At 36.9% G+C, this 26,184-nt stretch overlaps 2 protein-coding genes across 41 annotated transcripts in view; one reads left to right on the top strand and one right to left on the bottom strand.

The window, feature by feature from the left end:
• Abi2 (abl interactor 2) overlaps positions 1 to 26,184 on the bottom strand; it is an 84,083-nt gene that overhangs the window by 46,682 nt on the left and 11,217 nt on the right. For all 40 annotated transcript variants that reach the window (XM_074071502.1, XM_074071503.1, XM_074071492.1 and 37 more), the window contains exon 2: positions 1,938 to 2,105. In XM_074071502.1, the coding sequence (XP_073927603.1) occupies positions 1,938 to 2,105 (168 nt within the window). The remainder of the gene's footprint in view (positions 1 to 1,937; positions 2,106 to 26,184) is intronic.
• Positions 1 to 26,184, top strand: part of Raph1 (Ras association (RalGDS/AF-6) and pleckstrin homology domains 1) — a 186,086-nt gene that overhangs the window by 149,635 nt on the left and 10,267 nt on the right. The gene's annotated exons all lie outside the window — the stretch shown is intronic.

Genomic DNA, 26,184 nt, shown 5'->3' with positions numbered 1-26,184 from the left:
ACCAATTTATATCATATGCAAAAATAAAATGTTCCCATTAGCTGAACACAATATTTATCACCTTCCTCCTTAAGCTTGCTACCTTTTTAACCTTTCTTATATAAGAACTGTAGAATTCTAATCAGAATATAAATTATTCTCACTGTGATCTGCTTGTTGTCACTATTTACTTACTTACATAATCTCTACTACTTTCCCCTACCAACTAAAGAGGATCTCTAATCTTAATTTCTCTTCTACATTTACTCTTTTTATTTCCTTTTTCAGGTCCTTTGTCAGTACTTCAAGCGTGTAAAAATATTAAAGCCTGGAAGTATAAATCCTGAAATTTTGTATCACATTAGCAACTTGTCAATTCTCTTTCCATAGAAAACCAAGTTCGTCTACTTATTTAAAATATCACTGATTATTTCCTTCAGGAAACCTTTCCTTAAAAAATTTACTTGTCATTCATTACAATTCACCAATTCTTTTTTAACTTAAGAGATGCAGCAAAACAAAAAGCAATGAAATATAAAATATCTACATGAGTTTATACAGAATGTGAAGAAACCCTTATAATGCTAAATTCAGATTGAACATGAAATTCTTCCTAATCAATACAATAAATTCCCAAATAGTAGAATTGTAATATAGACTTACTACAGCTAATTTAGTTAGCTGGACTATAATTAATTATACAAATTTGCTAAACTTTTTAGATTCTCAAAAATAGCTGGATTAATCAATTTCAAACACTCCTGAACAATGAAATAAACACAAAAATGTATACATTTTTTTTAAATCTTTTTTTTCAAAAAGTTCTAATTAAGTCTAAAAATAAAGTTGACAGTCCTGTACCAAGTTGCTCAAAATGACAAAATGCTAGAAGTGAAAACTTTAAAGGTCTTTTTGTAAAAAGGCAGGCAGATCAAAACATTCATAATTTTGATGTTTTAAAGCTTCATTTTGCAATTTAATTAGTTTTCTATTGAGTCTTCTTTTTTTTTTTTTTTTTTTTTTTTTGAGATAGGGTCTCACTATTTTGCTTAGATTGGCCTCAAACTCTCCATCCTCCTGCTCAAAATCTGGAGTGCTGGGATTACAGGTGCCAACCGCTATTCCAGTTATAGTATTATTTTAAATGGCCCCTAATACTGAAGTAGTTTGAAAGCAATGACATGTACATGCCAACATACAAAGATCTTAAAAGATCGTGAAAAAATGTGTTTTAATGCTAGAAGAGAAGAACCCCAAATTCTACCTCTATTACAATGCCAGCTATATTTTAAAGTATCACAAGGAAAGAGATAAAAAATTAATAGTGAAAAGCTTGAGTAATGATGAAAAATCTACTTTTCCCTTCTTTCTGTATTTTCATGAGCATGGCTTTTGCAATAGAAAAATTTAACATTTTTAAGTTCTATATAAAGATATTTTATAAGGTTTTATAAGTCTCTTTACCTTTCCATATTACAAGTATGACTGGTACCATCCCAAAAGACATAAAAACCTGGGCAAGGGGTACAGTTTAGTGGCAGAGCACTTGCCCACCATGCACAAGGTTCAGAGTTCAGGCCCCAGCATTACCAAAAATTAAAAACATAAAACCTAACCAACACAAGTTTTAAAGGGGGAAGGAGGGGCACCAAGCTTTCAAGTTTAATTTAAAACAATAAAGAAGTATGAAATCTAACAAAAATTGAAATAGGACAAATTTTTAATTCAGGGATGATTATGTTGCTATGATGACCAAGTTTTAATAGACTCTATTAAAATTTACTTTCCTATCAAATCATAGAAAGATAACAAAACCACAAAAAGAATCATAAAACAAATATATTGAATTTGTATTTCCAAGTAATACGAGCATATTAATTCACATAATAAAGTCTGCCAATATGGTACATTGGCTGTTTTTGTTTCTCATAGGCAATAGGAAAATAACATGATCTCACTTGTGAAATATGATTGATTGATGATTCCATTCTTCGTAACTGGGATGCCTGGATATCCAGCATCTGTAGGACATTGTTTGCCAAGGTGTTTATCAGATAGGCAACACTTGCTAAGGACTGGGTAGTGTAGGCTTTGGTTTCTTCTAGGGCTCGCTGCTTATCTGTTGACTAGGGGGAAAAAACAGTGATTATTACCTCAAAGATAACCTATTTCTATCAAACTAACCTACAAAAAACTCACCAAAAGCAGTCTGTTAATGAATCTACATCCACCATTAAAAATGTTCTGAAAACTATCAATAACATGCAAACCAAATACCAACTACCAACTTAAGTTCACTGTTATTTTAATGTTAAACAGTCACATCTTTGCACAAATGCAAATAAAATAGTGAATTTCCTATTTAAAAACTGAGATCCATAAACAAAATGAGTAATAATAGCACACATATAGCTTCCCAAAGTCACTGCTTAGATAGGTAGCATTGAGGCAAGCACAGTGGCTCATGCCTGTAATCCTAACTACTCCAAAGAATCAAGTTTCAAAACCAGCCCGAGCAAAAAGTTCAAGAGATCCCACTTCAACCAATAAAAGGTAGATATGATGGAACTACCATCCCAGCTACCATGTGTAGTATGAGTAGGATGCTCACCATCTAGACCGGCCTGAACATAAATGCAAGACTCCATTCAAAAAAGAACTAAAGCAAAAAGAACTAGGAAGTCTGCAAAAAACTGAAACTAGATCCATGTATATCACCCTATACCAATACTAACTCAAAATGGATCAAGGATCCTAATATCAGACCACAAACTCTAAAGTTGATACAGGAAAGAGTAGGAACTACTCTGGAGTTAGTAGGTATAGGTAAGAACTTTCTCAATGAAACCCCAGCAGCACAGCAACTAAGAGATAGCATAGATAAATGGGACCTCATAAAATTAAAAAGCTTCTGTTCAACAAAAGAAATGGTCTCTAAACTGAAGAGAACACCCACAAAGTGGGAGAAAATATTTGCCAGCTACGCATCAGACAAAGGACTGATAACCAGAATATATAGGGAACTGAAAAAGCTAAATTCTCCCAAAATTAATGAACCAATAAAGAAATGGGCAAGTGAATTAAACAGAACTTTCTCAAAAGAAGAAATTCAAATGGCCAAAAAACACATGAAAAAATACTCACCATCTCTAGCAATAAAGGAAATACAAATTAAAACCACACTAAGATTCCACCTCACCCGTTAAAATAGCCATCATTAGCAACACCACTAACAACAGGTGTTGGCGAGGATGCAGGGGAAAAAGGAACCCTCTTACACTGTTGGTGGGAATGTAAACTAGTACAACCACTCTGGAAAAAAATTTGGAGGCTACTTAAAAAGCAAGACATTGATGTACCATTTGATCCAGCAATACCACTCTTGGGGATATACCCAAAAGACTGACACAGGTGACTCCAGAGGCACCTGCATACCCATGTTTATTGCGGCACTATTCACAATAGCCAAGTTATGGAAACAGCCAAGATGCCCCACCTCTGACGAATGGATTAAGAAAATGTGGTATCTATACACAATGGAATTCTATGCAGCCATGAAGAAGAACAAAATGTTATCATTCGCTGGTAAATGGATGGAATTGGAGAACATCATTCTGAGTGAGGTTAGCCTGGCCCAAAAGACCAAAAATCGTATGTTCTCCCTCATATGTGGACATTAGATCAAGGGCAAATATAATAAGGAGACTGGACTTTGAGCACATGATAAAAGCGAGAGCACACAAGGGAGGGGTAAGGATAGGTAAGACACCTAAAAAATTAGCTAGCATTTGTTGCCCTTAAAAGCAACTGAGACCAATAGGAAAAGGGGACCAGGAACTACAGTAAAGGTTAGATCAAAAAGAATTAACCTAGAAGGTAACTCACACGCACAGGAAATCAATGTGAGTCAACTCCCTGTATAGCTATCCTTATCTCAACCAGCAAAACCCCTTGTTCCTTCCTATTATTGCTTATACTCTCTCTTCAACAAAATTAGAGATAAGGGCAAAATAGTTTCTGCTGGGTATTGAGGAGGGGGAGAGGGAGGGGGCAGAGTGGGTGGTAAGGGAGGGGGTGGGGGCAGGGGGGAGAAATGACCCAAGCCTTGTATGCACATATGAATAATAAAACAAAAAAAAAGGGTCAGGGAACCTATCACGATGAAATCATCATTTTAAAGAGTTGGTCTTTAGGATATGCACACCCGGGATCAGACTGATAGTAAAATAGCTGCTCTAATGAGAACCTTTGGATATTGATTCCCAGGGAAGCAAAGAAAAAAAAACAACAAAAAGGGCTAGGAATGTGGCTCAAGTGGTAGAGTGTAAGGCCCTGAGTTCAAACCCCAGTACTGCCAAAGAAAAAAAATTAAGATCTTTTAACCTACTAATTAACCTATTAATATGATAGTAGAGAAGCTACAATATTCTACTTTACATAAAAGAAACTATGAAAAGCACTACAACAGAGGTTGCTTTTTGGTTCCTAAGCAGTAGTATCTGATAGGTAAACACCTATAATTATATTCTTATTTTTTCCTGTAACTACATTTAATTGTCAAATGTATCACAGTTATGGTTTTTACATTAAAGGCAATATACAAAGGCAATCTTACATTAAAGGCAATACCGACTCTGGAGGCTGAGATTGAGAGGTTTGCAGTTCAAGGCCAGCCCAGGTAGAAAAATTCACAAGACCCCACCTCAATTAGTAGCTGGGCATGGTGGGGTATACCTACCATCCTAATTACAGTGGGAAGTGTAAAATATGAGAATTATGCTCCAGGATGGCCTGGGCAAAGCAAGATACTGCCTCAAAAATAATCAGAGCAATCCTTATCTCAACCAGCAAAAACCCTTGTTCCTTCCTATTATGGCTTATACTCTCTCTACAACAAAATTAGAAATAAGGGCAAAATAGTTTCTGCTGGGTATTGAGCGGGGGGGAGAGGGAGGGGGCCGAGTGGGTGGTAAGGGAGGGGGTGGGAGCAGGGGGGAGAAATGAACCAAGCCTTGTATGCACATATGAATGATAAAAGAAAAAGGAATAAAATAAAATAAAATAATAATCAGAGCATAAAGGGCTAGAAGCGTGGCTCTAGTGGTAGAGGGCCTAAGTTTAAACCCATCAGTACTACAAAAAGAAAAGAACGAAAAGGGAAGAATAGAGAGGGAGGGAGGGAAGGGAGGGAGGGAAGGAGGAAGGAAGGAAAGGCAATATATCAGATATCTAACGCTTCCACATTAAGTAGTGGAAAAAAGAAAAATATTTATATAAGAGAAAGAATCATAACCTTATAAAGAACCATTCTTAAGTATGTTCTGGATAAATACAGTCCTGTGAGTAAGGAAGAATTCTTACACACAATAAAGTGATCTAAAATACAGTATGCTCTCCTTGGCAGATCCATAGCATGCAATAATTAATTCCTCCTACTTTGATATTTCTTTAGATTCTATCCTACTTATTGATTTCTTATTTCTACATTGAGATGTTCCCAAACTCTGTCTTCAGATCTCTTCTTACTGTACTTTCACTCCTCAGAAAGAAACTTCATTCCTTCCTCAACATTACTTCTAAGCACAGAAGTTTAAAAAAATTATCCCTTACATTTCTTTCAAACCAACATTTCTATTTACATGGCATATTACTTTGTTCAGTATTTCTGTAACTCATTACCTTCCCCCCAAACCACTTCCTCCTACTTAATAATATCATTATTTTATAATCTTAGACACTTTCCAACATCTATACCCCGAACCTATCTAGCTGCCAAGGTATATTCTATCTGTGCCTTACCTTCTTTCCTTTCTTTTGCTTCCTACTAGCCACATACTCCCTCAGGTCCTCGTTGTCTATTGCAGTACTACTGAACTAGTTTCCAGGGCAGACCATAGTACTCATCTTCACAAATCAGTTGAAGCCTCCACAGCTTCCTCTTACCCACTTAAATATAAACTTCTTTACTTATTGACCTAATGAGGCCTAGAAGTTATTTCTCATCCAACCTTAATCTGAATCTTACTTAGTCTCAAAATATGGATCATAGTTTCCTATCTCTGTGCCTTTGTCTTTTCCTTCACCTATAACAGCTTTTGCCAGGTGGGCATTATGGCTCATGTCTATAATCCTAACTACTCAAGAGGGAGAGATCAGGAGGATCACAGTTTGAGGCCAGCCCAGGTAAAAAGTTCATGAAACCCCATCTCGACCAATAGAAAGCTGGATATAGTGGTACACATGTGACCACCATAGGAGGAACGACTCCAGTCCAGACTGGCCAGGGTATAAAAGCGAAACCCTATCACAAAAATAACTACAGCAAATAGGGCTGGGTAGACTGCCTGCCTAGCAAGTACAGTCCTTGAGTTCAAAACCAGTTCTACCAAAAATTTGCCAACAAACCATGCCCTGCCAAGGAAGACTTCCCTGGCAGTCTATTAAGGACTTACAGAACATAGGAAGTGCTTGTTTCATTGCCCAGACTCATACACCCCCTAGTGGTAAGCCTCCTGAGGCAGGTTACTATGCCTTACACTTTACACACAGAATTTCAGATTATCTGTTGAAGCATATCTACTGCAAGGTTCCAGAGACTCACGATTACTTTTTTTTTTTTTTTTTGGGTGATTCTAAGAATTGAACTCAGGGCTTTGAACTTGCTAGGCAGGCACTGTACTACTTGACCCTCAATCTGCCAGTCCTTTTTTGTGTTGGTTATGTTTGAGACAGTGTGTCACTTCATGCCTGAGCAGGCCTGGACACCTATCCTCCTATTTATGCTTCCCCAAATAGCTGGAGCTAGCCATTGGTCGAGATGGGTTTCTCACAAACTTTCTGCCTGGACAGTTATCTTCTGCCTTCCTCCCACCCGTACCACCCACCCCACCAAGTACCTAGGGTTACAGGCTTGAGCCATCACACACAGATCCTTTTTTTTTTTTTTTTGTGGTGGTACTGGGGTTTGAACTCAGGGCCTCACACAGGCACTCTACCACTTGAGCTACTCCACAAGTCTAATCTTTTTTTTTTTTTTTTTAAGGGGCTCTCGATGTAGTCCAGGCTGCCCTTGAACTCCTGATACTCCTGCCTCAGCCTCTGGAGTGCTAGGATTACAGTTAGGCAAAACCAGGCCTGGCTCTAGGTTATTTTTTGATATTTGTCCTATGTTAGCACTAAAGCTAATCTAGTTCTCATCTGCTCCTACTACCTCTTTTCCTGACTACTGTTACTGTTTTTGATGCTAGGGGTCCTACCTGCACACTAGAGCATGTGCTCTTATCACTGAGCTACAGCCTCAGCGCCACCCAATAACCTCTTTAAAGGTTAATGAACAAGTATGTATGTGCATGTGAATGATTTCTGATGACAAATTTGATAACAGATATCAATATTATATACAAATTCCATTTTTCTACCATTCCAATGGTCGAATTACTCATTTTTGTTCAAAAATCATGTCAAAGCATTATATTCTTTCTGTGCCAGTAGACTAGAATCATTTTCCCAAAGCAAACACTTTTTAGAGCCTAGAAAATGACATCCATGAGAAAAAGAATTTAACCCAGACTTCCAAACTTTGCTCTTCCCACAAGGCTTTCTCCCTTCCACACTGTCATAAGAAGGGTCAAACTAAGAAGGGGAAGATGGGTACCACCGCAGATCCTCCCAGACAGTGCAGGGGGAGTGGAATGTTGCCTACTTCGATCACCTAACCTAACGGAGAGAGGGAGGGAAGGAAGTGGAGGTTTAAGAAAGATTTCTTGGACCTCTTGGACCAGCTTTGACACTATCCAACCTACTTGGCTTTACTATGTAGTCCCAAAGAAAAAAATATTAAACTTGCTTCTCAATTTGATGCTCTGGAATTGGTACTGGGAAATAAGAAGAGTAAGAACCCTATTTCCTCTGGAGAAGCTCAAAACATCACTAGGTTCCTACCACTATTGATCTTACTATTTCATTTCTACTAAATAGGACCACAGATTTGGTAGGAAAGGAATATTTGGAAGCATGAAGGGGACATGCGATAGGGAGTTCTTCTCTCTGGATGATATCCTTCTGTTTATTATCTATTATCTGTCTATTTCACAACAGCATTTCTCTGGCCTAATCCAGTCCATTGCACAGTCAGGAAGATACACAATTATTTTGGCTCTTGATATAAACTACAGACAAATTAGGTTGATTACAGGTATCAGTTCTCACTTTGTAAATTAACCCATCAAAAGTATTCAGCAATTTCTTCTAGACCTCCCTCCCATAATGCAATTGAGCTCAATCAGTTCATTTCAATAAACCCTTATTCATTGAACACATATCACATAACAGACAGCATATTATGTACTAGGATTCTGAAATGAGAACATGTTTTCTGCACTCAAGAAGCTTTTATTCCAGTACAGAGATAGGCAAAGAAACAGATAATGTGCGTGGAAAATTGTAAGATATAGGAATGGTATTCAAGTAGGAATCTTACATGACTCTAAGAATAGAACCTCACAGATCAGAGTCTGTACCACCAACCAGGGGTACGAGACGTGATTCCAGGCACAGCAAACAATTCAAGCAAGGCCAGAGAGGCATGAAAATATTTCCTGGGTCCAGAAAACACAGAATTCAGTTCTGCTGACATATCATTAGCTCACTACTACATCTACTTAAGAATGAGATATCTACTGGAATTTAAAATTAATATAATATTTATGAAGTTTTATGGCATTTTCTTCCTCACAAAAATGTTAAGTTAAAAACTTCACACATGCAGGGTTGAGAATGTAGCTTAGTTGGTAGAGTGGCTGCCTGGTATTACTTGAGGTCCTAAGTTTGATCCCCGGCACTGAAAGAGAAAAAAAAAAAAAAAAGGAAGTGCTAAGAAATATGTTTGTAGTTAACAACTGAAAAGAGCAGGGGAAAGACACAATAAATATATCAAGCCTAACTATTATGTAGCCATTACAAATATTAATGTATTATATAACAGTTATATCTCAGTCATATTACTTCATTTTCACTATTCATTAAAAAAATGCCACAAATGACCTACAAAGAACAAAACACACAACATGCATTTAATTATGTAAAAATTTATATGATGAGAATTAGAGAAAACGGAAATTTTTATATCAGTTAAAATGGAAGGACAATAAAAGTGATTTCTTTACTGAAAAAAAGCCAAAGGTTTTAAATGAGGTTATATATCATATATATAACAGGCAAACAAATTTAAAAGATCAGACCAAAAGCAGCAAAAAAAATACATAAAACATATTTCATCAAAATTATCATTTTTTTCTTTTCTAATTCATCATCTGCAATGGAACTAACAAGAAAATGCAGGTTATCATAAAAGTCTTATAGAAAAGACTTTTTGTTCTTGAGGATGAATCCATGGATACAAGAAAAAAATGTAAAGAACGAGATCTGGAATAAGGAAGGAATTCTTCCTGATCAACAAGGACTGATCTTTGCTGAAAAGCAACCAGGTGATGTTTTTGACTACAGTATTCAAAACGAATGCAGTCTTCATCTGTGTTGGTATTTCAGAGTGATGCTAAGAAGACAAATCTGTCGTCTTTTCAAGATGACTAGAATAAGAATGCAAGAAAGAAGGTTAAAAGTTAAGTTGGTTGTCCTGAAATACTGTAAGGCAGGTAAGAATGGCAAAATTAGCTGCCTTCCTTAGGATGGTCCTTCAGATGAATGTGCTGCTGCACCATTATGGCCAGCCACTCTGAAAGATATTATTATGGCAAAGGTTGTCTACTTCAACAAACCAGAAGACAAGGAATTGTGTGACAACTAATAAAAGACATGAACTAGACAAGACCTGTTCTGCCCTCCTGTTCTCCAATTATGTAAAAGAAAAAAAAAATGACATTTTTATTTGGTTAAGATAGCCACTGGGGGAACTGGTACAGCGGGAAGTAGGAGGAGGTGGGGAAAGGGTGTAGGAAGGTGAATATGGTACAAATACTGCATATAAATGAAATAATGATACCTGTTGAAACAATTCTGGGAATGTGGGGAGGGGGGAGGAGAATGGAGGGGGTGAATTCAAGTATTATATATTTGATATACTGTAAGAACTTTTGTGGATGCCACAATGTACCCACACTCAGCACAACAAAATTTTTTTTAAAAAGGCATGAACTAAAAAAAAAAAAAAACTTTTGTCAAAGTACATTATAAGACAGTGAAAAGACAACCCACAGAATTCAAGAAAATTATCTGCAAATCTGTTAAGGGATTAATATCCAGACTACACAAAGAACTCCTTCAAACTCAACAACAACAAACCAATTTAAAAAAGGGCAAAGGACTCAAGCAGACATTTCTCCAAAGACATACAAATGGACCCTAAGTACATGAGATGCTCAATACCACATTAACTAAAAAATGCAAATCAAGGCTGAGAGAATAGCTCAGTGTTAGAACTCTTGCTGAGCATACACAAGGCTCTGGGTTCTATCTCAGTACAATAACAAAAAGGTTAGCATCATGATGGCTTAGACTTGTAATCCCAGCTATTCAGGCCAGCTTCAGCAAAAAGTTAGTGAGAGCCCATCTCAACCAATAAGCTGGACCTGGTGTCACCCCAGCTATGTGGGAGGGATAAATAGGAGAATCTCAGATGAGGTAGGCCCAGGTAAAAACTATGAGACCCTATTTGAAAATAACTAAAGTAAAAAGGGCTAGTATACGGAAGTGACTTAAGTGGTAGCGCCCCTGACTAGTAAATGTGAGGGCCTAAGTTCAAACGCCATGTTGAAAGAAAAAAAATCAAAACTAAGAAACCCAATAAAAACTGTTTAAACTTGGCAGGGGGAGTGAAGTCAAGAAACAGTAAAAGAAAGAGTGAACTTGATCAAGTACATTATATATAGATAGATACACAGACAGATGTATGGAAATATAATAAAACACACTGTACAATTAATTTATGCTAATAAAAATCAAAACTGAGATACTACTTCATATGCATTAGAATGGATGGTATTTTAAAAAAAGAACAGAAAATAAGGTTTAGCTGGGATATGAAGAAATTAGAACCTGTGCATTTCTGGTACAAATGTAAAATGATGCAGCCACTATGGAAACAGATGTGGCAGTTCCTCAGAAAGTAAAGCTTGGAATTACCATATGACCTAACAATTCCACTTCTGGAGACAGATGCAAAAGACTTGAAAACAGGGACTCAAAAAGATACTTGCACATCAATGTCATTCAGGGTTACTCACAGCAGTAAAAAGGTGTAAACAATCTAAGTGTTCATCAACAGAGGAATGGACAAACAATATGATACATATATAATATATATGATAGAGTATTATTCTGTCTTAAAAAGTAATGAAATTCTGACATAGGAACCTTAAAAACATAATGCTAAATGAAATAAACCAGACATGAATTCCACTTACATGAGACAGAAGTTATATTTAGCATTCCAGAACTGAGAGGACAGTCGGGAGTTATTTATTTAACGGTTTCTGTTTGGGATGATGAAAAGTACTGGAAATAGACAGTAGTAATGGCTACACAACACTGTGAATGAAATTAATGCCAATGACTTCTACACTTAAAAGTAGTTAAAACCTGGGCACTGGTGCTCACACCTGTAATCCTACCTACTCAGGAGGCAGAGTTCAAGAGGATCAAAGTTTGAGGCCAGCCTGGGGAAATAGTTCACAAGACCCCATTTCCAAAATAACCAGAGCAAAATGAACTGGAGGTGTGGCTGAAGCTGCAGAGCAGCTGTTTTGCAAGAGCCAAGTCTTGAGTTCAAACTCCAGGCCTGCCAAAAAAAAAAAAAAGCTATAAAACATGACAGATTGATCACATGCTTTGGTTAACTCCTCAAGTGCCATTAATGTGACAATAAAAAGATATCTTGAAGGAAACAAACCACACACACAAAAAAAAATAGAAACATAATCCAAGAGGCCAAAATTTGACTAGAATACCAGAAAAAAACAAATAAGAGCATAGGAAACTACCATAAAAATCACAGCCATAAAAATCACAGAAGTAGGCTGGGGATGTGGTTCAGTAGTACAGCATTTGCCTAGCATGTGCAAGATCCAGGGTTCAATCCCCACGCCACACGTGTACACACACACACACACACACACACACACACACACACACACAAAGTCATACAACTTAATTTTCCAGAGCTGAAGAATATCTTTCCACTAACAGTACTCACCAAATGCTCAGTACAATTAGTGAAAAAAACATCCATAGTGAGAAATGTGAGGAACAAATTATTCTATAGGTTTCCAGAGAAAGAAAGAATACACACAAAGAATCAGGAATCAAAATGATACCTGACTTATAAAACCAACACCAAAAGCTAAGACAAAATAAAGAAACAAAAAGAATGCCATTACAATCTTGGGAAAAATATTTCTAACCTTAACCTTGTAAAAATTGACCATTTCCTTTGTCAACGTGTCTCACTTGTTAGGAAATACAAGGCAGAAAGCTGAGAAAGAAGCAAACACAGGTCCAGAAAATAGGATCCACATCAAGGAGGCAAAGCAACACCCAAGACAAAGCAACTCTCTGACAGCAGCAAAGTGGGACTGAAATGTTAACAATCCAGACCGTCCAGCTAGAAGGAGAATGGCAAAGAGTCCCACAGACATACCTCCTAGAATACAAGCAGGATGAATATGATGCTGGGAGGAAAGTTTCCATGGGTCTCCTGTATACCTTCACTTACTTACTCACTGCCTTTGTTCCAGACTATCTTTTCAAGAATGTTTATATAGAAATCACTCTTAGAAGACTGTCTCTGTCTGTCTGTCTCTCTGTCTCTCTTTCTCTTGCAAAACGAATGCATACTTGCTGAAGAACATAAAGGAGTCAAGAGTCTCTAAATTCAGGGTTCCACTCTGTAATGTAACCCACTGAATATACAGGTATCACATATCACAATGCAAGAAGTAGAGTTTGGGGAAAACAGTATATGCAAGAAAATGCTGATGCTCTGGCTACTGATAACTCTGTAACAAAGTCCTATAGTCTTTGACCAAGGAGTCTCCTATCTTTTCCCACAGCATTCATGAAACTGGATGGCAAATCTATTACATTCTCAGGATATCAAAGTTGAGTAAAATAGTGTCTGCTCTAGACAAGACTCTCCTGCTTCTATTTTATTACACTGATTCTGAAATTGTTCCTAAATTATCACCCATTTTGGCATTTTACAAATGTCTAAAGTCAGTCACTTTTCTATGAAATGCTTAGCAATGCAAAGAATTCTGCACAATTTTTCCTTCTTTAAACACATTTATTTCATTTTCATTTAAAGTAACCAACTTGGGGGTGTAAGGGAGGGCGTGGGGGAAGGAGGGAGAAAAAAGAAAAAAAAATAGAATGGTTTTGGAAGGCTGGTTTCATTTCCTAAAGCAAAACAGAAAAAAAGTGCTGGTATGAATGTTTTTCTAACAAGGCTCTGATATGAAGATCCGTGATTGGTCACACATGCTTTTTCTCTGGTCACTTCTTTATTTCACATTTATTGTTCATATTGGCCTGGTTTGCCACAGATAACTTCCTTCTGTAGTTTTCATATGCAATCTCCTACGTGTTCCAACTAATGTCTATAGTACTTAGGCCACGTACTTGATGACTATCTGGTGAGTCTGCATGATTAGAACATGGGGCCTGGGATGCTGTAATTGTGCTTCTCATTCCTATGTGTGGTCAGTCAGCATTGCACAAAGAAGAAAATGATTCCTTGTTCATAGTTTCTGTGTGTGTGTGTGTGTGTGTGTGTGTGTGTGTGTGTGTGTGTGTGTGTGTGTGTGTGTGTGTGTGTGTGTAAGTGCTGGGGACTGAACCCAGGTCTCTTGCATGCTAGGCAAGTGCTCTGCCACTGAGCTACATACATCCCAAGCCCTGAGACCCTCTTCTTTAAAGGGAACAAAGATAAGATGGGGTTGATTTTGACACTGATTTAAGTAAAACTGAAATTTGGAAATAAATAAAGTAACCAACTTGCAGCAGGCTTGGAATGTCCTAACCGTGTACATTCCAAAGAAGGAACCAGCCTATGGTCAGCTCTTGAAAGACAACATAGAAGTCCCTGGAATATCCTGCCTGATAACAATGTATCTCTGTGTACCTAAGGCCCAGGGCCACAACAGATAATTTTCTCCAACAAATGTGAGTCCTGGTCAACACCCACTTTTGATCAACAGTGGCCCTGCAATGAAGTGTATCTGCTCTCCCAGGAGTGGGTGGGGAGCTGGGGGGTCTGCAGATAAAGTCAGTCACAAGAACTCCATCCCTACTACCTGCACCCCAACAGAAACCTTAGGTACAAAGTGCTGAGTGAGCTTTCCTGGTTGGTGATACTTCGTAAGTGTTGTTACACGTCACTACTGAGACAATTATACACTGCTCAGCTCTCAAATGGAAGCTCACACTTGGTTTCACCTGGACGCCACCTTAAGCATATTTTTCCTTTGCGGACTTTAATCTATATCACTCACCATTAAAACCCATTAAGTGAACCTAACAGCTTTTCTGAGATCTGTAAGTCCTACCATCAGACTGTCAAACCTGTAGGGAGTCTTAGGGATACCTGATAATCAACTTATTATGGCTTGACCTCAGACACCTTCCACTAGTAAAACTTTTTAGTGCATACAAAATTCCAATAAAATGACCCAAACAATGTATGCACATGTGAATAAATGAACAATAAATAAATAAATAAATATCACCTCTCTAACAGAAAAAAAAATTCCAATAACTACAAAAAATCATTTTATAGCTGTTTTTACCAACTAAAATATATGGTTCACTGCCTGCCTAGCAAGCAGGAGGCTCCAAATTCAAACCCCTGTGCTGCCAATAAATAAATAAATAAGGAACTATTCTAGGACAATCTGAACATAAAATAAGTGAAAATAAAAATGGATTATAATTTAATGAATATAATAAGCTGAAGGCCAAGACACTGATGCCCAAGAATGCTGATGATGACAGCAGAAGGGAAATGTCTGGCAAGAGTTACCAAGACAGTCAAGAGACTGCTGCTCACAAAGTGCAGACAGTATGATGCTTAAAAAATAAAAAAGATGGGGGCTATGATAGTTAATTTTAGGTGTCAAGTTGACTGAATTAAGTAATACTTAGTATTTTCAGATAAAACCATACACAGTATCTATCTCTAATATTCTCTAATATTCTCTAATATTCTCATTATCTCCTGCTAGCTCTCCGCCACCCCCTCCCTCTCCTCCACCACCACGACCACCAATATATAATTTGAATCTAGTAATGAAGAAGCATCAACTAATGAAAGGCACTCTAAACTGTCTATAATCTTCAAAAGTGCCATGGTTGGGCCAGGCACAGTGGTATATGCCTGAAATCCAAGATACTTGGAAGGCAGGGACAGGAGGATTCTGGTTCGAGGCTACCCCAGGGATGTTAGCTAGACTGTATCTCGAAAATAAGCCAGACATGATAGCACACTACTGGGGAGGCAGAGGTAGGAGGGCTGTAGTCCAAGGGCAACCCAGGCAGTTACAGAGATTCTATCTAAAAAAACAAACTAAAAGCAAAAGGACTAGGTACAAGGCTCATGTGGTAGAGCTCCTATTAGCAAGCACCAGGCCCTGTGTTCAATCCCCAGTATCATTAAAAAAAAAAGAAAACCAAAAAGTCATGGTCTTCAAAGTTCAAAGGAACTGTTCCAGACTGAAGGAGCTTAAAGAGTTACTACAGTTGAATGCAACACATATTTCTACACAGAATTTTTCATCTAATAAACAACTGCTTTTGGGACAAATGGTAAAACATGAAGAGGGGTGATAATGGTATATCAACACAGGTAACAAACGTACCACTCACTCTGGAGAAAGATACTGATAATGAAGGAGGTATGCATATGTTAGAGAAGGAGGTATATGGGAAATCACTGTACCTTCTGAAGCTTTATTTTGCTGTGAGTTTAAAAGTGTTCTAAAAAATAAAACCTCACACCTGTAATCCTAGCTATTCAAGAGGCAAAGTTCAGGAGGATTGCAGTTGGAGGCTAGCATGGGCAAATAGGAGAATTGAGATCAGGCCTAGCACAGGGATGAACAAGGAGACGCTATCCCAAAAATAACAAAAGCAAAAATAAAAGGACTAGGGTACATGGCTCAAGTAGTAGAGCACCTGCCCAGCAAGCACAAGGCCCTGAGTTCAAAATAAAAAATAAATATAAAAATAAATAAAGCCTCTTAAAAAAAAATTCCTCATTTTACTCAGGTGGGGTGATATTACTGCTGACTATTTCTGAAGGGAAGATTCCATTAACTTAAGGTATCACCATTATTCAATTTTGGCTTACAAACCTACTTTTAATTATCCTGTCAATGTATAGCTTATTATTAACTACATCAAAAAGAAATTTTCAGTAACTGATTCATCATATAAGAAAGCTTATGTATAAATTACTTATGGCTTTTACCATTATACCTAATAGTAGTTAATTACTTCTTGTGTGCTCCATAATTAAAATAACTTGAATTTCAAAGAAATTCAGGCTGGAGATGTGGCTCAAGGGGCAGATTGCCTGCCTAATAAACACAAGGCTCAGAGATCAAACTCCAGTACCATCACCCTCCTATCCCACCCCCCCCAAAAAAAAAAAAGGGAAAGTAAAGAACTTTGTATTTCATGTGGGGACTATTTATTCACCTAGCATGAATAACCTCAGAAAGTATTAAACCTAACTTTTAGTATTTATTTTAATGTAAGATCATGCTAACAAATCCTTTACATGTCATTTATCTTTCATGTTAATATTTCACAACCTGTTAGTGATCAAATTATAAATATCTACAAAGCACTCAAAGCACAGAATTCTGAAACTATTATACTCCCCCGCCCCCCAAAAAAAAAACAGTTCCATGTATAAGTTTTCCTCACATAACCACCAGGTTTTAGACAAAATGCCAAACCAAAAACTCATCACCAAGCCACAATAACTGAAGAAGCAACCACCCAATTTCCCAATTTGAAACCTAAGAGTTGTAGTGGTTGTGTCAGTTCATCTCTTCCCTCTTCCAATTAATTTCCCTCTTTGCTTCTTGGCTCATGAGGTAAGCAGTTTGTTCTGCCACATGTTCCCACCATGATGGGCTACCTTGCTGAAGCCCCAAAGTTCTAAGGACACTTGATCATGAACTGTTTGCTACCTCCAAAACCATAAGCCAAAGTGAACTTTTTCTTTTTTTTCTTTTTTTTTTCCTTTTCCATCACATCCTTTTTTTTTTTCTTTTATTCATATGTGCATACAATGTTTGGGTCATTTCTTTCCCCTTCCTGAACTTTTTCTAAGTTAGCTGCCTCAGATATTTTGTTATCGTGATGGAAAGCTCACTAATACATGAATCAAGGGTCAGTCTGGGTCAGAAACAGTGTCACAGTCACTTAAGAGATAATTACATAAGGAACTGGGTATTTACCAAAAAATAGGAAACACAAGAGGAGTAAGCTTTGGTATGTACCTTCAGATATCATATCCATAATTAAAATCACAGAGCTGGCTCTCTAGGAACAGATGTGTCTAACACAAGCATCATGTAAGTCTCATGCTATCATTCGGTCTCATGAAGCTCTAGTATATATGGACTGTCAATGAAAAAAGCCAATTTTTCCATACTGTTCTGGCTATCACAAACTATAGCCAGAGAGGAAAATCAATTTCCCATCCATTTCCCTCTCCAAGTATCTACACTTTATAGTTTAAGACCATATACTACAAGGTAAGTAGAAATAATACTAAACAAGACAATCCACAATACTTGACACAAGGGACCAGCTCAAACTAACACCCAAATATAAAAAATAATGAACTACTAATGATAACTTCCATGCTAAATAAAATACATACTAAGAAAAAGCAGACAACAGATACATGTTTCCCATTGAAGTATATTTTTAAACCATGATAAAGTCATTTCATACTAAGAAAAGAGTATTTCTAAAAATAAAGTGTCATTCCCTTTGTTAATGGAAAATATTAAATACAATAAATAGGGAGGGGGAATACCCTAAAATGGCAACTTATTAACTGTGTGGGGGTGGGTTGTTTGGGGTTTTGTTGTTGTTGTTGTTTTGGGAATTGAACCCAGGATCTCACATATGTTAGGCAAGCACTTTACCACTAAGGCAAACCACTCCGGCTCTAATTGTACATTTACACTAATTGTACATAGTGTATGTAGAGCATAACTTCTCAGAAGAATAGGAAAAAGTGAGTTCTAAAAATATTTAAATGAATTTTATAAGTGAAGTAAGCCAGGAGAAAAAAAAAAAGAAATGCTCAAAAATTGCTGGGCTCTTGTCAAAAGGACAGAAGATCCAGCTTAAAACTGTGACAAAACTAAGACAAACCTGAGCATCAAATTAGTAACAGTAATGGATCATGTCACATTGACTGAAGACTCCATGCATCCATACTGATCAATATCAGATTGATACTGATGAATGAAAGGATGAAGTTCAGAATGCTAAGTAACAAGTCATCAAGAAATGATAGATCACAATGTTGCAACCAACATAGCAATAATTATTTTAAGCAAAAGCATAAATGGACACTAAAAAACAAAGTGAGAAAATTATTGCAAGAGGAAAAAATGTATACTTAACAGAAGAGCTATATGACAATACTACTTGAAACAAGTGGTCAAACTCAATATCACAAATAATGACACACACTCCTGATATGATACAATGAAAAGAACATAGCATCACTTACTTCCTGTCAAAACACAAAAATGTGCAAAGTAAATGTGATACAAGGAAACAATGTGAAACAAGAAACCCATGTTAAAGGGAATACTAAAAGAAAAACAAAAACTGTTACATGAAAAATTGAGGAACTGTTCTATGTTATGACAAGTGCAATAAGAAATCCCAGACTGGATCTGTACTGGACGGCGTGGTGGAAATCTGCTAAAAAGGATATTGATAGAGCTGGCAAAAAACAGTAAAAAGGATGTTGACAGAGCCGGCAAAAAACAATTCACAAGTCAAAAACACCAGAGAGGAGATTGGCACAGAGATGTACACAGAGTTATGCATAGGTTCCGCCCTCCCCCCTTTCTTTTTTTTTTTAATTTTTTTCCTTTATTGGTGTGCTAGGTGGGGCAGATTCCCCCATAGTATTCTGCAGAGTACTGGTTAATGCATGTAAATGAGAAAAGTACCCCAACAAAGGGAAAGGACTCACCAGAGGGAATTAGAAGGAAGAGTGCTTGCTGCTCATAGGAGATAGGGTATAGCGCACGTCCCTACCTTTCACAATTCCTGAGGCATTGTTTAGATTACTGAGAAGGACCTTGACTAATTAGTGAGGAACACTTACCCTAAAACTGGAGAACAATGGTCTAACTTAACAAAAATTTAAAAACTTAAATTTAAAAAATAGAAGAAAATGAGTATAAATTTAACCCAAACAACGCAGAAAGGAAATAATATATAAAAGCACAAGTCAATAAAAAAGAAACAGAAAAACAGTGAAAATTAAAAGTTGGTGGAGATCAATAAAATTGCTAACCCTCTAGCCAGAAATATTCAGGAAAAAAAAAAAAGACCACATAAATCACCAGTAGCATGAATTAGGTAAGTGACGCCACTAAAGATTCTTCAGACATTAAACAATATGGGCTGGACACGGTGGTACATGTCTAAACTTCCAGCTACTTGGGAGGCAGAGGCAGGAAGATGGTGTTTAAAGCCAGCCTAGGCAAAGTTAGGAGACTGTTTCAAAAGCAAAATAAAAACAAAAGGGTTGGAGGCATACCTCAAGTGGTACAGCATTTACCTAGCATACGCAAGACCCTGGGTTCAAGCCTAGTAAAGCCAAAAAAAAAAGAGAGAGAGAGAGAGAGAGAGAGAGAGGAAAGAGAGAGGAAGAACAAAAGAAATCTTTAAGGGCTGATGGAGTGGCTCAAGTGGTACAGTACCTACCTAGCAAGCGTAAAGCCCTGCGTTCAAATCCCAGACTGGCCAAAAAAAAGATCTTTATACAAATAAATGAGACAATTTAAGACAAAATCCTTAAAGTACACAAACTGACAAAGCTCACTCGAGGAAAAAAAGATATGAGTAGCCTTATGTCTATTAAAGAGGTTGAATTTTTAATTAAAAATCCTTTCACAAAGATTATCCTAGACTCAGATATCATCACTGGTAAATCCTACTAAAGAAATAATTATCAGTTCTTTGTAAATACTTCTAAATACTAAAAAATAGGAAAGGCTTTCAAACTCATTCTATGATGCAAAAATTTCTCTGATATTCCAAAACCAAAAACTTAACTACAGATCAAAAAACTTCATAAATAGATGGAAAAATCCTCAGTAAAATACTAGAAACTGAATCCAATAGCATATTAAAAGAATTAAATGCCATAACAAGTTTTATTTACCCAGGAATGAACAGGAAAACGAATCAAACTAATATACTATAGTAGCAAAATGAAGGGCAGGGGAGGAACACAGTATCATCTCAGTAAACAGGGAAAATGTTTGACAAACCCAATTATTTTCATGATAAACACAATAATAAACTAAGAACAGAGGAAAACATCCTCAACATGATAAACGGTATCCATGAAGAACCCACACCTAACATCATACTTGATGAATACAGAAAGACTTTCTCCTAAGATCAAGAACATGATGAGGAGGTCCATTCTTATCATTCCTTTTAAAATAATGTGCTCAGATTTCTAACCAAAATAACTAAGCAATAAAAGTCAATAACAAAACAAAAAAACTCAGATTGGAAAAGGAGTAAAACTGTCAATATTTATACACAGCATAATACTGTATGTAAAAACCCACAAAAAAGTCACATTAAAAAAAATGAGAGTTAAACAAGTTGGGCAAGTTGCAAGATACAAAATCAATAGTGTTTTTTAAATCAGCTGAATGTCTACACACTTGCAATAAAAAGATTCCTATTTGGTCTAAAAGAAACAAGATTTGTACACTGAAAGCCACACAGCATCATTGAAAGACATCAATGAAGGCCTGAAGAAATGAAAAGACATGTTCATGGACTGGAAGACTCAGTATTATTTTAATGGCAATACTCCCCAAATTAATCTACAAATTCAATTCAATCCTTTATCAAAATTCCAGCAAACAGTTTTGGTACTACATACCCACTGTGACAGACAAATACACTGACAGAAAATTGAAGGCCCAGAAACAAATTTTTGGTCAACTCGTTTTTGATAAGAGTGCCAAGACCACTCAACAGGGGAAACAAAAGTCTTTTCAACAAAAGGTACTGGGAAAACTGGATAGTCACATGAAAAGAATGAATTTGAACCTCTACCTTACACTGTATACAACAATGAACTTGAAATTAAACAATACCTAAATAAAATACAATGGAACATTACACAAAGGAACATGATTCAACCACAAAAACGAATAAAGTTGCCAAATGTGGTGGTACATGCCTGTAATTCCAAAACTCAGAAAGCTAAGACAAGGATTTTTCTAGTTCAAGGCCAGCCTGGGACTACACAGGGAGATTAAACTGACAGGTAAGACAGATAGGTAGGTAAGTACATAAAGTACTGATGCTGTGCTGGCTACCACATGAACCTAGACAGACACAAAAGGCCATATTGTCTGTAGCTAAAATTATAACATTCTCAAGAAGCAAACATAAGTATAAATCATAATGACCTTGGTTTAAGCGTTTTTTTGAGACCGTCTCAGCAGGTAGCCTAATACTGACTTCAAACTTCTGATCATCCTTGCCTCCACCTCTTGAGTGCTGTGATTATAGATATGCACCAATACACCCACCCAACACTAAGAGGTATTTCTTAAATGACACCAAAAGCACAAAAAACTAAACAAAAAAATATTTTGAGCCTCATCAAAACTAAAACTTTTTGTGCAAAAATGGACACTATGAAGAAAGGGCGGAAGATGTGACTCAAATGGTAAACTGCCTAGCAAGCACAAGATCCTGAGTTCAAATTCCAGTACAACAAAAAAAAAAGAAAGTGAAATGAGACGGTATGGTCATACATGTCTGTAATCCCAGTACTCAAGTCATTTAAATTCAAGGCCAGCCAAGGCACTCAGCTAGACCTCACCCCATCTCCCCCTCCCTGAAAAAACCCACACACACACAAAAAAAAAGGGGGGGCTCTAAGCATAACCCTGGGTTCAATTCCTAGTACCGCCAAAACAAAAAAAAAAAAAAGTGAAATGATCCACAGAAAGGGAAAAAATACTTACAAATCATATATCCAGTAAAGGTCTGCTATCCTAGAACACTCACTACTCAGTAACAAAAAGATGAACAACACAATGAAAAAGTGGCAAAGAACTTGAAGACATGTCTCCAAGGAAAGCGTGATGGCCAACATGGATAAGAAAAGACGCCCTACATCGTTAATCACTAGGGAAATGCAAATAAACCAAAATGACATACTATACCACATCCACTAGAGTACCTATAATGTCTTGTTTATTGGAAGGTAAGTATTGTCAAGGATGTAAGAATTCACTGCTGGAAGCAATGTTAAATGCTGCAACTACTTAGGAAAAGTTTGTAAATCTCTCAACAGGTCAAATGTAAAGTTACCATATTAACTAGTAAGCAAACTAAACACATATGTTTACACAAAAGCTCCTACAGGAATGTTTACAGTCGAATTAGTTACAACTGCTTAAAGCTAGAAACAATCCAGTGCTATCAACTGATGAATGGATAGGCAAAATGTGGTATATATGCTAGACTGTTATTCAGCCATAAAACAATGCAATACAACATAAAGAAAACATGGTAAGTAAAAGAAATCAGACACACAAGGCAATATATTGCATGGTTTTTTTTATGTGAAAAAAAGCTTATCAGTGGTTGCAAGGAAAGGGAGACGGGTATAGTGATTGTTTAAAGGGTTTTTTTCCTGAAGTGCTGAAAATGTTGTACAATAAAATTTGGAGGTGGTCAAACAACTCTGTGAATAAAGTAAAAAACACTGAATTTTCCAATGGCTAAAACAGTCAGTACAAGTTACCTGCTCCTGAATCACGGGGTTGACCAGTTGTCTGTATGGTGTGGCTTTCTGGGCTTGTTCCCTTTTGGCTGTTTCATAGTTTTCTTCTTCTTTTTTTTTTTTTTTTTTCAATACTATACATGCCTATGTATGTATGTATTTATTTATTTATTTATTTATTTATTTATTTATTCATTCATTCATTCATTCATTCATTCACTTACTTACTTACCAGGAACTAGAGAAAAGGTCAGATCAAAAAGAATTAACCTAGAAGGTAACACCCACGCACAGGAAATCAATGTGAGTCAACGCCCTGTATAGCTATCCTTATCTCAACCAGCAAAAACCCTTGTTCCTTCCTATTATTTATTATACTCTCTCTTCAACAAAATTAGAGATAAGGGCAGAAGAGTTTCTGCCAGGTAGCAAGGGGGTAGGGGGGAGAGGGTGGGGGTGGGGCAGGGGGGAGAAATGACCCAAGTACTGTATGCACATATGAATAATAAAAAATAATAATTAAAAAAAAAGAAGTCAATGAAGTAGAGTTTTAACAAACTGAGGACAAAAAAAAAAAAGACAAAAACTATTACTGTTGAAAGGCGAAGAGGGGAACAGGAATGAGAGTAGTAGTAAAACGACCTGATTTAACTTACATACATTTTGTCAGACTAGTGTATATATAAATAACATCAAATACTATCAAATCAATCTGAATTAACCAAAGAGCTTTTAGTTTACTAAAACTTTTCTACTTGCTGGCATGCTGGTACATGCCTGCAGTCCCACCTACTTGGGAAGCTGAGGCAGGATGACCACTTGAGCCCAGGAATTCAAGACAGCCTGGGAAACACAGCAAGACCTTAGTTCAAAAAAAAAAAAAGTGGACTGGGGGTGTGGCTCAGTAGTAGAATGATTGCTCAGCATGTGTGATGCTATGGGTTTAATCCCCACCCTCCCCTCAAGAAAATTTTTGTAGCCAAGTGTTGGTGGTTCATGCCTATAATCCTAGCCACTCAGGAGGCAGATACCAGGAGGATCACAGTTTTGAAGCCAGCCCCAGGCAAATAGTTCATGATACCCTATCTCACAGAAAAAGGCTGGTGGAGTGGCTCAAGGTGTAGGCCCTGAGTTCAAACCCCACTACCAAAAAAAATTTAACTCAGGTTAACAACCTTGGAGCCAGGTGTTGGTAACTCATGCCTGTAATCCTAGCTACTCAAGAGGCAGAGATAAGGAGGATCCGGTTCAAAGCCAGCCCAAGCATATAGTTCAAGAGACCCTATCTCGAAAATACCCAATACAAAAAAAGGGCTGGTAGAGTGGTTCACATGGTAGAGCATGTGCCTAGCAAGCAAGAAGTCCTGAGTTCAAACTCCAGTAACACACACACATACACACACACATACAAAAACATTTTGGAGATCAGGTTTTTAATCATTCATCTCAAAAGGAAAAACTGACTTCAAATTTATATTATGCCTAGATTTATTTATGTTATTTAGACATAAATTTCATAATCATACATGATACATTATATAAACATTCAAGTATGATTAGAACAGAAACATGATCTCAAGCACCAAAAAAAGCCCTATACACAATACAAACTTAATGTTAATAAATTTAAACTTTATCTCTCAAAAATCTTGGCATAATGTGTGTATATACATATTTTTTTGTATCTCAAGTGCAATGACTCAGATTCTGTGGACTTAGCCTGCTCTTCTAGAAAAAGACTTTGGGAAAAAAAAAGGAAGACAACTTTGAAGGAACAGAGAGAGGAATGAGCGCCATCTCCTGGCAGAAGACTGTGGTACCACATACAGGAAAAAGGCCAACATCCCTGATAACTTCCCCTACTGAGCATTGTTTTGTTGAACAGGTTGTATATGTTCCTGACTATGTGTATCCTTGCTCTATTTAAAGTCGTCAATAGTTAAGTGGATAAGGCCAAATAATAGCAAGAAAAACAAAAGAAGAAACAGCCCCATGTTATATTTTGTTCAGCCTTATTAATTCAAAATTTGTAACAAAGACTCCTGTTGGAATCCAAATCATAACAGAACCCAGACTGTTAGTCTACGAGTTACTTACCACTGACTTCTCAGCATGGAAAGATGCTTAACAAATTTTTTGAATGAACAAGAAGAAAAAAATAATGTAATAAAATAAATGGAGGAAGTCATAAGATCATTTTACTCAACAAAAATTTATTGACCTCTATAAACAGTGAGGACACAGAAAGCAAAACAAATGAACCTAATTCCTGTCTTCACAGAATTTTAGTTTAGCAGTGTCAGGGGTAAGCTTGAGTTCACTCACCTGGTTTTTAGAAATAGGAATATATCTCCTGTGCTACCTTCTAGAAAACTGTAGATCAACTCAAACTATAGAGTAAGTCCTGCACTGAGTAACAGTAACTGAACTGCTGAAGTAACTCTAAAACACCAATCATGTATGTAGTGTCAATTCAGTTGACTATATCTACATTAAATATGATGAAAGGTATGTGCCAATCTTCCTTTTCTTAGGCATAAATCTATCAATTATTCAACTCGTTGTTTTTTTTTTTTTTCAGTACTAGAGCTTGAACTCAAGTGCTCTACAGCTTGAGTCATGCTTCCAGACCTACAAGCTATTCAAAAATTAAAACTAATTTGTCTCACTGCTCGCAGATATTTCCTACTGTGTACTAGAAACTCTGTTCATTTTATAGGTATTTATTGAATGCCTATTTTGTGCTGGAAATGAACAAGAGACAAAAATCCCTGTCCTCACATGACAGGGAAGAGAAACAGAAAAATGAACAACATACATTGTAAGCAAAATGATAATATGCAGAAAAATTAAGCATGGAGAGAAAAAAAGTACAAGCAAGAGGGAAGGTGAGCAAGGACAAGGGGCAAAAGGACAAGCAAGGGGGCAAAAGGACAAGCAAGGGGGCAGGGAGCAAGGACGATGCAAATGAGCCAGTCATGCAACTGTCTGGAGGTACACTGGCAGAAAGCAAACATAAAGTAGTACAAAGGCCAGGGGCAGAAATATGTGTGGTATGGTCAGAAAAAGAGCCAAAGTAGCTGGTATAGTGAATAAAGGAGCGTAGAGGGGTATAACAGGAGATGAGGTCAAGGTTAGAAGCCCTGAAGGAAGGT

This window comes from Castor canadensis, chromosome 4, assembly GCF_047511655.1.
Source record: "Castor canadensis chromosome 4, mCasCan1.hap1v2, whole genome shotgun sequence".
Taxonomy (NCBI): Eukaryota; Metazoa; Chordata; class Mammalia; order Rodentia; family Castoridae; genus Castor; species Castor canadensis.
Note: the sequence above shows the minus strand (reverse complement) of the source record. Positions and strands in the feature narration are given on the sequence as shown.